The sequence below is a fragment of the Sarcophilus harrisii genome, chromosome 2 (genome assembly GCF_902635505.1).
Source record: "Sarcophilus harrisii chromosome 2, mSarHar1.11, whole genome shotgun sequence".
NCBI classification, from domain to species: Eukaryota; Metazoa; Chordata; class Mammalia; order Dasyuromorphia; family Dasyuridae; genus Sarcophilus; species Sarcophilus harrisii.
The window spans coordinates 302,121,674-302,134,071 of record NC_045427.1 but is presented as its reverse complement, the minus strand read 5'-3'; the positions used below and the strand labels follow the sequence as shown (position 1 = coordinate 302,134,071).

Sequence of the window (12,398 nt, the reverse complement as noted above, 5' to 3'; positions counted from 1 at the left end):
CCATTTTATTTGGTGTATGTTAAGTTTTAAATAGTGTCACAATGTTAAGACTTCAGTGCTTCCCAGCATGTGTTTCCAGTGAATCCCAGCAGAGGTCTCTCTAACTTCCCTCTGGAACAGCCTTTCTCAAGAGTAATCTCAACTCCAGTTAGAAGAATTTGGGGATGGTCAATCCCAAGGAAAATTCTTTTCTGCAGTCAGCTGGGCCCAGGGCCAGAAGGCTTCCCTCCCACAGCAACATAAGGTGCATTTTTTCAGTATTTCTGATTTGAGTGTTCCCTGAAAGGAGGACCTGCAGAAGCCTGCAAGTTGCTAGCGTGCTCTTCTTACCTGTGTGAATAGCCTAAGCCCACAGTCTGCAAGGGTGCAGACTCATAAAGACACCCAAGTGAAGAGGAAGACCCTGCCCTTCAGGGAAATACCCTCTGGCCTTTTCACTGGCTCTGACCGTTTTGGGCATTGCTGTCCAACACTCAGGTACACTTGGATAAGGAAGTAACCCTCTTCCCACTTTAGTGACTGGGGAAACTGGCTTTGAGAGCAGTTAGGGGCACAAAAATGTAGTACCAGGCTCTCATGCCCTTAGAAAGCAACATCCGTGCTTTGAATCCCCTTCCTGGCCCTTCCATAGAAACAGGGAGATTAATAACCTATGATCAAACTCACTCCTCACTGAGCCTTCAATGTGACTTCACGTTCCTCCCTAACTCAAAGAAATCTAAGAATCTCCTCTCTGAGAAAGTTTTGTCTACAGTTTAGATGAGAACATGCTGGAAGACCCTCTGACCAGAACGGGACCCTCCCCTTAACCTCACTCTGTACACATTTGGACATATATCCTCTTACACAGGTCCACATTTATGGATTCACTGGCTCATTTGTGGTGATGGATGCTTTCACAATTCATTTCATTAAATATTTTAGAGGGGCAGGCACTGGATCTGCGATTTCACCGATACAAAGGGAAATCCAAGATGAAGAAATTCCCTCTGTTGATGTAACCTGGCACCCTTTTGGAAACCTGTAGTGCCTAGAGCAGTGATGTATTAAGTGATTTGCACAAGATACTTAGCCAATTAATTGTCAGTGTTGGGGGTTGGATCTGGCTTCAGGTCTTCTTGGCTTGGAGGGCAACGCCAATACATTCTTAACTTTTTTTTTAACTGTACTGAATTTTAGATGACATCATCATATGGGAAAGGTAGCATGGTATAGTGGATACAGAGCTTTTGTCGTTATTCACCCTTCCTTTCTGAAGAGGACCAATAACATCACAGATAATGTCCTAAATTACTGGTGAATTAGATTTAAGCAAGGCAGAAGTACAACCAGATGCCTCACTGGCTCCTCCTTTCAGTCATTCAAATCCAGAGACAAGATAAAAATCATGATGTCTGGTGACTCCTTAAGGAGTCAACTGGCAGAAGGGTTTCCTTACAGAGAATTCTCTTTATTAGAGAAATTACAGGTCTTAAGCTCCCTGAAAATGATCTCGTAAATATATAGAAGACTCCCACATTCATTCATCTAAATGCACCCAAACTCACTCGCCCACACAGTTATACAGCTCTATATTTGGCTTAATGTGTGTGTGTGATAATCTGTGGTGAAGAACCTCACATGTATCCTCTCCTGCTTGGAGCCTGGCTTGAATCACCCCACCCCTAAGCCACATGTTCCCAGTTAATATTGTGTAAGCACGTTAGCCATAATCTTTAATGCATTAAGTGAGCAGAGTTGTTGTTAACTTATTCCAGCCCTAACCCTCTCATTAGCCCCACTTCCATTCACTTCTGCTTTAGGAACGATGAACTGGGCCTATGGGGGCCCAACCACCCCAACTGCAAAACCAACACTCCCAGGCATCCTCCCCTCCCCCTATTCTTGAAGAACTCTGACTCCTCCCCGGCCTAAGTTCCTTCCCTTCCTCCCCACTCCAACTTCTCCCTAGGCTGTTGCCCAAATATGACAGAAGCTAGTGAGGGAAGAAGAAAGGCCTCAAATTCTAGGGGCCCAGCAGATGCTCTCTTGAATCCAATGGGATTCAAATACTTCTTCCCTAAGATGAGGCTTCCAAGGGGTCTGGGCAATTATAGCTGATTAAGGTAGGGGGTAGGAAAAGCAAAACTCAGTTCAGATTTCACTCTCAATACCAAGACTGGCATCTGGGATCCTAATCTTGTCTCCTGGTCCCTACCCCCCAAAAAGGAGTTCTCTCCTACAGTAGTACATTGAGACAGACAGCATGGGGGACAGAGCACTGAACATGCAATTGGGAAGGCCTGAATTCAGGTCTTAATCAGACACTTATGTCACTTTACCTCTGTCTGCCTCCTTTCTTCATCTGTGAAATGGGGATAATAATAATACCTATTTTTTAGGGTTGTGGTGAGGATCAAATGAGAGAATATTTGTAAAGTCCTTGTAAACCTTAAAGCATTATATAAGTCCTAGCTATAATATGTTATAATATAATATATAACAACATATTATAATAGTCCTAGCTGAATATTCAATTGTGTCTGACTCCCCATTTGAGATTTTCTTGGGGAAGATACTGGATTCCCATTTCCTTCTCCAGATCATTTTACAGATAAGGAAACTTAAGCAAACAGTGTTAGGTGACTTGCCCAGGGTCACACAGCTAGTAAGTCTCTGAGGCCATTTTTGAACTCAGATCTTCCTGACTCCAGATTCAACATTCTATGCCAGGGGTCCTCAAACTACTGCCAGATGCAGCAGCTGAGGACGTTTATCCCCCTATGGAGATATGAAGTTTCTTTATTTAAAGGCCCACAAAACAAAGTTTTTGTTTTTACTATAGTCCGGCCCTCCAACAGTCTGAGGGACAGTGAACTGGCCCCCTATTTAAAAAGTTTGAGGACCCCTGCGAGTCTATGCAATGCACCACCTAGCTGTCCAACTTACATATACTTTGTACATCTATTGTTGCTACAACAAATCTTTGTAAAGAATCATAAATATAATGATCCCCATCTCTGTTCCTCACAATAATTTTGTATAACAGCATATATTATACTTATCCCCATATTGAAGATGAGGAAACTAGGTCAGATTCAATTTAATTCAATTAAGAAAACTTTCTTGAAGAAAGCAGATAAATATCATGTTACCTGTGCTACTTATTACTCCTGTGGCTTAACTATGTCACTTTACTGCTCTGGACTTCAATTTCTTCATTGGGAATTTATGGAGGTTAAATTAGATTATCTCTGCATCCATTCTGACCCAGAGATATCAAGAGATTTATCCATGGTCACACAGCTGATAAAAAAACAAGGTATCATTCAAACGCAGATCTGATTCTAAATCCAATGTTCTCCCCCTTACATGCTGCATCCCCGCAATTAGGTGGTTCATCAAATAGAGCACTAGACTTGGAGTCAAAAAGACTGATTTGAATTCAGTTTCGGATACTTCCCAGCTGTGTGATGCTGGACAAGTTACTTAAATTCTGTTTGCCTCGGTTTTCTCAACTAAAAAATGGGGATAACAGACAGCTACATGGCATAGTGGATAGAGCACTGGTGCTAGAGTCAGGAGGACCTCAGTTCAAATCCAGCACTTCCTCGCTGTGTGACCCTGGGCAAGTCACTTAACCCCAATTGCCTTGCCAAAAATGAAAGAAAGAAATGCCTCAGAGAAAACCATTACATTAAAGGATAGATGAAAAATGGGGATAATAACTGCACTTACTTCACAAGTAATGTGAGGAATAAATGTAATTAATAATAATAAATTAAATCATGCCTGAATCCATTAAAAAAGGAAATAGCAAACCACTTCAGTATCTTTGTCAAGAAAAGACCATTCATAGACTAAACAACAATCTCTCTTAACAATGGAACAAAATCAATCTATGATTGTATTTGATTTTAAAAGATAAAATAATCTTCTGAAAATTCTAAAGCCAATATCCAACTGCTGAAGTACTCATCTGAAGAGGAGAAAGGAGTAGAAAGATTCAGAATGAAGTCATTTCAGCTAGAAGCTTAGAGACCAAAGGTACTTAGATAAAAGGATGAAAGGGGAATCTTATATTTCTGTCTGTCCAGCAAAAGTGCTGCCATCTACTTTGGAGACAAGAGCTCTTTTAGAAGGTAAGTAAGAAAGTGGATAGAGCACAGGACCTGGAGTCAGAAAGACCTTTGACCTCAGACACTTTCTAGCTATGTGACCCTGAGCAAGTTATTTAGACTCTGATAATATCGTACCCACTTCACAGGATTGCTATGAAAAACAAATGAGACAATACTTGAAAAGTGTTTATTTGCCACAGTATTTGGCACATAGTAAGTACTTTGTAAATATTAGTAGTGATAATAATAACAATAGCCATTATTATTAAGACTATGTATGTGCTACCTTATCTAGCAAAGCTAATGGGGAAGAAGATGGTTAGCCAATCTAAACTCTTCAAATGCCAGAAACAGAATCAAAATAACCTCAGGCTCCTTTAGACAGGCTCACAGAAGTCAGTCCAATTCTCTACCTCTAGCTTACCATCCTGGACAGATTCATCCTGTTACTTATTTTTATTTATGTTGCCAATGTATCATATAATTATCCCCACGGATAGCATTTGGAATAAAATATGCCTTTTAAATAGAGATGTAAGTGAAACTGAGTTCTTTGATAGGATTCTTGACTGAAAAGATTTCTTGACAAAAATTTATATATATTTATTATATATTTCTACAGTGAACATAGCTATACACTAGGCCAATGATCCAGGTTAGCTGGTTCTAATATTTCACAATCCTCCTCATCAATCAGTAATATCAACAATTAATAAACATTTATTAAGTACCTATAATGTACCGGATATTGTGCTAAGTATTAGAGATACCAAGAGGCAAAAGACAGACCCTGTCCTCAAGGAGCTTACAATGGAATGGTGGGTACAACACGGATACAAATATAGGGAAAGAAAGCTATAGAATAAGCAAGAAATAACCAAAAGAGGAAAAGAGCTGGAGTTAAAAGGTTTAGGGAAGGTTTCTATAGAAGGTAGATTTTTAGTTGAGTCTTAAAGGAAGTCAGGGAGGTCACAGACAGAATGAAGAAGGGAGAGCATTCCAAGGCATGAGGGATGGCCAGAGAAAATGCCTGGAATCAAAAGAAGGAATGTCTCTTTTGTGGAACAGCCAGGAACTCCACACTGGATCAGAGTACTTCTTGGGGAGTAAAGCGAAAGATACCGTCTCTGCCTTCAATAACTTACAATACAGTTAGAGAAATAAAACAAATTAAGGGCATGTAAAAGAATAACAGGCTGAGGGAGTACACAGTACTTTCCCAGTAAGTACTCCAAGAACTCAGGGAAGAGTTCACTGGGGGCCACTCTGTCCAGGGAAAGTCTCACAAGGGAGGTGTAACATGAGCTTTGCTTTGAAGGATAGATAAGTTTCAGCTGGGTTCAGAGAAAGGTGGATAAGCAAAGGCATGTTCTTTTGGCGAAATCACTTTGCCCGCCTGGCCTTCTTTCCTCATCTGTAAAAGGAGAGGCCAGGACCAAATGGCTTTGAGGTCCTTTCCAATGCTGTTCCTATGAGCTTAAATTTTACTTGCTCTGAGATGACTCTAAGTGAGTCATGGCCAAGCTTGGGGAAAAAACGCAAGAAGATTCAGATTTGAAGGCCATGATTAAATGCTAAAATCTTGGGGTGGGGGGGGAACAGGGGACTCCCAAACTATTATTACTTGTACACTCAGGGTCTTCTGAATAATCAGTCTACTCTGAAGACTGCCTTAATGTGGAGGACTTCCTTAAAATTTCCTATTGGTTTTCAGAATACAGAATAATTAGACTAGCTTTATATAGCTTAGTTTGAACAATTCAAAGTCTGTTTTCTCATCTTTAAAATAGAGATAGCACCTGTGTCCTGCCTACTTCATTCCACAGAACTACTGTTAAGATCAAAATTTTTCACAGCATCTGGATAGCTCTTCTTTGAACACATCATATCCTATCTTCCATCAAGCTCATTTGTATATTTGTAATGTTTCTCATCCAGAAGCCCTCAAAGTCCTTGAGGATGGGAAATGTGCCCTTTTTTGTCTTTGTGTGAGAAGCACAAAGATTTTAATCGCTAATACAAAATCGGACAAAGGTTGTCAGCATCACCAATTTCATCTGGACTGCTTTAGTTGCGCTCCTGAGATGATTTGTACAGTAAGAAAATCTGCCTGCTCCTCCCACTTCAGACACACCCGTGGGGGAGAGGCTGAATAGCAGATGTATTCCAGCAAATGTCAATGGAATGGGGGGAGGAGATGGGGAGGGAAAGGGTGGGACAGAAAAAGTTGCACAGAAGCCAAAGCTCAGAAGGTGAGAGCAACTCAGCAGAGATATCCAGCAGAGAGCTGCATGACAGCAAGAATGGAACCACAGAGGATGTTCCCATCCCAAAGCAAGCTTTGGTACCCCATGACCTCACCGGTGAACACTAGGACCCTGTAGTGTCAGAGGTACAAACTGCCCAAACTATGCATATCCCCTGGCCACAAGGATACTTTACCCATGTGCATTCTACCAACCAATAAACACACATTTTCTAAGAGCTTGCTATGTGTCACATACAGTGCTCTATGTGTCTGGTCATATTTATTCCCATACTAGCATTGGAACCTTGGGAGGGTTCCTCCTTGTGCACAGGGATAGTTCTCATTATTTGACTTATTTGGTTTAATTGTTACTGATTGGGAATTGTCCGTGAAGAAATCGGCTTTATGGCAAAAAAGGCCACCTTTTGTGGTAAAGGTATGGAAGCATGGGAGGGCGGGGCATGTTTGGGAGACTGAGTAGTACAATTTGGCTGGAGTGAAAATGACACAAAAGCAATTAGTTATTTTTTCCACATCTTGACTTTCCCCAGTTTCCATATTGACATAAGAAAGGGTTGTTTGAAGAGTTTTGTGGAAACTGCAGATGACCCACAAAGGCCAGCAGAAGACACAGAAAAAGTTTACAAACTCAGAAATGAATAAATATGCAATATGGTATTGCATAATATCAAGATATTTTATCTTTTTATGTTATCACATTTTGTATTACTATCATTTTATCATATATTTATGTATCATCATATTTTTAAAAATCTTATCATATTTTATCTTTTAATACCACATTAATCCAGACTTCTCTGGTGTGAAGGAAGGGCCAAAAACTTTTATGTGGATTTTCTAGATTTCCATAAGTGAGAGGGAGTGGAGGGGACATCACACCCTTAACCTCCATGTTGTGGAAGGGATAACTGTCCTGTGCGATAATGCTGGAAAGGAAGGATAGTGTCAAAGTGGAGTGCCTTAAATATCACCTGGAGAAGTTTGAGTTTTATTTGGTTGTCACCTGGAAATCAATGAAGATTTCTGGGCAGAGAAATGACATAAAAATAATAATAGCACTTATATAGTGCCAGATACCATGCTAAGCACTTTACAAATATTTCCTCATTTGATTCTCATAACAACCCTAAGAGCTATTATGATCCCCCTTTAGGAGCTATTACTATCCCCTGAGACTAACAGAGATTATGTGCCTTGCCCAAGGTCACAGAGCTAAAGCATATCTGAAGTTAGATTTGAACTCAGGTTTTCCTGTGCTCTAGCCCTGTACTACCCATCTACTTTCAACTAGATGACCAGATCTATGCATAGGAAGGATTGTTCTGATCATTGTGTGAACAGACTTGAGAGGGAAGAGAGAAAAGACAGGCAGAATTATTCAGATTGTTAATTGAATATCAGGCACCTGAAATAATTTAATAAACATTCATCAAGGACTTACTATGTGTCTATGATGAGGGTCTGTCGTAGGAAAGGAATAATTGGAGTTGAGAGGAGGGATTATGGATATGGAGCTGTTGGTGAGGTGTTAAAAGGATTTAGTATCTGTTTGGTTATGAAAGGTGAGAGAGAAGGAAGAATATATTTGTGCTTTATCTCCCGAAGGAAATTCTAAATTCCTCTAGAGCAGTTCCAAATCTCTCACAGTGCCCAGTGGCAATGATAAGATTTTTTACTAATTAACTCACCAACAAGCAGTCCATAAATATGAATAGGATACTCATCTCCTATTCGACACTGGTATTCATTGGTACCCTAAGGGCCCCTAAAACTTAGGATAGGTGCCAGAGGAAGGAGGGATAGAAGATCAATTTATGCTAAGTGAGTAGAAACAAATGCTAATGAATTCACTTTTACTACCAGAGCCATCTCCCATACAGAAGACCCAACTCATACAAAAACAAAAAATTCAGTTTTATGATTCTACTCTTGGTTGTTGGACAGCATCTACCCGGAAAGGTTGTTGTGAGGATTAAATCAGATATTTCTAAAGTGCTTAGCATGCTACTTGGAAAATTATTGGGTCCCTTTCAGGTGTTTGACTCTCTGTGACCCCCATTTGGGATTTTCTTGGCAGGGACACTGAAGTGGTTGGCCATTTCCTTTTCCAGATCATTTTGCAGATGAGGAAACTGAGGCAAACAGGGTGAAGTGACTTGCCCAGGGTCACATAGTTAGGAAGTCTGAGAGAAGATTTGAATTTAGGAAGATGAGTCTTCTTGACTCTAGGGCCAACACTCTATCCTCTTTGACAGGACTGCATGAGCCAGGCACATGCTTAATAGATATTTGTTTCAAACTCCTCCCCCCACCACCCAAAATCTTCCCTTCCATAGTTGTTAGCTCAACTCCTTGCTTCCTCTGACTTTTCTGAGTCACAACTTCCTTTACCTCTCCCAAAATTTAGTTTATAATAGAGAGGAAAGGATTTTCTCTAAGTATAGATTGGATAATTTCTTCAGGAAATTCCCATCATGCCAGGCTACTAGATAGAATTTCCAAGAGTCCAGATATTCTCAAATTTGAACTCCCCTCCATTCTGGAGAGACAGAGACACAGTTAGACAGAGATACAAAGGGAGGTGAGTTCTAGAGAACATAAGAAAACATCATAGAAATTGCAAACTGGAAAGGATCTCCATCCAAGGTCCAACTCATATCTGAAACAACCATAAATCCCATCTATATAAATGATGATCTTGACTCTACCTGAAAGTATCTAGTGATATATGGTGATAGTGGGAAACTCACAACTTCTCAAGGTAGCCCAATCCAATTTTGTTGTTCAATTGTTTTTTTCCACTACAGTCTTTTCTTATTTATTTATTTCTTATTTAAATACATTTGTGTTTTTTTTTTCTTTTCTTTTTTGCTGAGGCAATTGGGGTTAAGTGACTTGCACAGGGTCAGACAGCCAGGAAGTGTTAAGGGTCTGAGACCAGATTTGAACTCAGGTCCTCCTGGCTTCAGGGCTGGTGCTCTGTCCACTGCACCAACTAGCTGCTCCCTTCTTTCTTTTTTAAAATAGTATTTTATTTTTCCAAATATATGAAAAGATAGTTTTCAGCATTCACTTCTGCAAAACGTTGCCTCCAAAATATTTTCCCCTCTTTATAAAAATTGCTGGGAAAATTGGAAACTAATATGGCAGAAACTAGGCATTGATTCATACTTAACACCGTATACCAAGATAAGGTCAAAATGGGTTCATGACCTAGGCATAAAGAATGAAATTATTAATAAATTAGAGGAACACAGGATAGTTTACCTCTCAGACCTGTGGAAGGGGAAGGTCTTTATGACCAAAGAAGAGCTAGAGATCATTACTGATCACAAAATAGAAAATTTCGATTATACCAAAATATTTTCCCCTCTTTTACCTCCCTCCCACAAGACAGCAAGCAATCCAATATAGGTTAAACTTGTGCAATTCTTTTAAAAGAATATTTCCATATTAGTCATGCTGGGCAAGAAAAATCAGATCAAAAGACAAAAAAAATAAGGAGAAAGAAAACACCAAGTAAACAACAACAACGACAACGACAAAAAGGTGAAAATATTATCCTTTGATCCACATTTAATCTCCATAGTCCAGTCTCTGGATGCAGATGACAACTTACATCCCAAGTCTATTGGGAATTGCCTTGAGCCACCTCATTGTTTAATAAAACCAAGTCCATCATAGTTGATCATCACATAATGTTGTGGTTACTGGCACACCAATTTTCTTGATGGGATGCCTTAGTGTGGTACAGGAGAAAGGGCACATCAACTATGTTCATGGAGGGTCTGCCTCTAACACTTTCTACCTGTGTGACCTTAACTTCCCTGAGCCTGTTTTCTCATTTGTAAAACGAGTGGGTCAGACAGGCGCTGAGGTTCCTGAATCCTGCAGTAGTTTTCTCTCTGAACTAGCGAATCGTTTGTTTAGCGTTATTCAGTTCCTAGTCTAGTATACTTGTATTTGACCTGAGGAACACAATTCATTTTTCCATCACAAAACAGCTTATTATTAAATGCAAACTTCCAGAGACTTCCCTAAGAAGGAGACTACAAGCTAAAGATTCAGTCTATCCGGGAGAGCAAATGCCCTCTTTAATTCATTTCATTTTACAAGCATCTATTAAGAGTTCTGCTGTGAGCAAAGCGCTGGGAAGGCCTAAAAGAACTTATGGAAGATACATATACGTAGAAAAAGTAGCATATGCTCCATTGCAGTGGGTATGTACCGATTTGGGGTTATTTTTATGTATTTATCTGTCTTGATTCCGGTTAAATCCCCCCCTCCCCAGAGACAGCTCTATGCCGGGGGGATATAGATTCACACGACACGAGTACCTGGTTTCGGTACTAAAATGAAACATAAGTTCTTAGCTGTCTCGCCAAAGACCCTCCACTTGCCTAATCCATGTTTGGGGCTCTCCCGGGGTGGAGCACACTGTGCATGGGAACGCTGGGTAGTCAGGATAACGTAGCACCTTGATAAGCACCCTTCTTACCCAGTGGAGTTAGAAAACGAACCCAGAGGACCGAATCTCAGCTGCCCCGCGCTCTCCTTCCCGTTTTGGGAGGGCAAAGGCGGGCATTCACCATTCTTCCCTAGCCACCTGCCACCTGCTGCCAGTCCCTGTGCCCAGGCTCCCCTGCAACCTCGAGCAGCTTGTTGCCCACTCAGCTCCCTGGGCGGCGGGCACGGCCCGGGGCACCTGGCCGAGAACTGAGCAGGGGCTAGCACGTCCGAGCCGCGGGCGAGTGGGCGGGCAGAGCACGCTCTCGAGTTACCCCACCTGGCCCCCGCCCCCGTAGGGGTGGCCGTGGCCACGCCGCGCTCTCACCTCCGCTGGCTCCGGGTGGCTGCGGTCCCCGGGCCCCGGGGGTCCGGATTCGGGTCCTCGGAGCTTTCCCAGGGGCAGAGCCCTCCCGGCAGGGAGCAGCTGCGTGAGCAGGACAAAGCGGAGGAGGAGTCCAGTTTTCCCGAGGAGCCGAGGCATCGTCTCCTCCACTCTCCCCGGCGCCTCACTGCTTCTCGCTCCGCTTACTCGAGTCTGCCCCCCTTCCTCCTCCACCGCTTTCCACTCCCCTCCCTCATTGCGGGGGGAGGGGGTGAAAAAGATTGGACCAGTGCTGGCGAAGGAGGGCGGGCGGAGAGAATCCCTCTTCCTTCTGCCTTCTCTGGGGGGCGCGGAGGGCGGTGCGGGAAGGGAGGAGACAGAGGGAGGGGAGGAAGAAGAGTGTGTGCGTGTTCCACGCTTCTGCACACACCCGTGCACACCCGGACACGCGCGTACCCACTCCTGCACGCACACTCGCACGGAATAACCAGAACTCTGCTGCGTCCTGCCCAGGGGCACGGGAACCTGCCCCTGCGGGCGAGTGTGACCATCTGGGTTCGTGCACGTGTGTGCAATGGTGACTTTTCTGGGTTCGAGCTGGCAGGTTTCTCTTTGACTTCTCTATCCCTCAGCAGATAGCCCTCAAGTTCCCGGGCTCCTCTTGCCATTGCTATCACTTGCAAATGAGGGAAAAAGCAGCCCCAGCCAGCGGACTTCAACTCCCACTGGTAGCTCGATCCTCTCCAATAATCTTCCTGCCCCTGGGAGTGATTTGAGTATAGGCTGTTTTAACCGCTACTAAGCGGACTCTTAGCTCAGGGGTCTCCTAGGGTGGGAGCCATCGAGTTCTGTGAGATAAAGGCAAAACTCTTGTAGAGTTCCTATTCCTACTGAAATCGGACCCTAGTGATTCAAAACTTGTTGCACTATCGAAATGCAGACGGGTTGTTTTGCATAGAGAAGCTTAAGGGATTGGGGGCTTGCTTTCTTGAACCACTGAAATAACTTGTAGATTTGGTGCTGCTCCTAAAAGTTTCACACCATCATTGCCCCACATGGACTTGGCAGGAAGGTAATCAAACCATCCAAGAACTGAATAAAAATCACATTACTTCGTTCACTAGACTAGAACTTTTCCTCGAAAGTTTTTGGAATTTTATAGTGGAATAAAGCGATGTTCAGAAAGGAGGAAAAAAAC

The 12,398-nt window shown here is 42.4% G+C and overlaps 1 protein-coding gene across 1 annotated transcript in view; it reads right to left on the bottom strand.

Annotated features, from left to right (window-relative positions):
* Window positions 1-11,547, bottom strand: part of ISM2 (isthmin 2) — a 32,757-nt gene extending 21,210 nt beyond the window's left edge. The window contains exon 1 of the mRNA XM_012547900.2: window positions 11,204-11,547. Coding sequence (XP_012403354.1) covers window positions 11,204-11,359 — 156 coding nt within the window. The 5' untranslated portion in view covers window positions 11,360-11,547. The remainder of the gene's footprint in view (window positions 1-11,203) is intronic.
* Window positions 11,548-12,398: the final 851 nt, after the last annotated feature.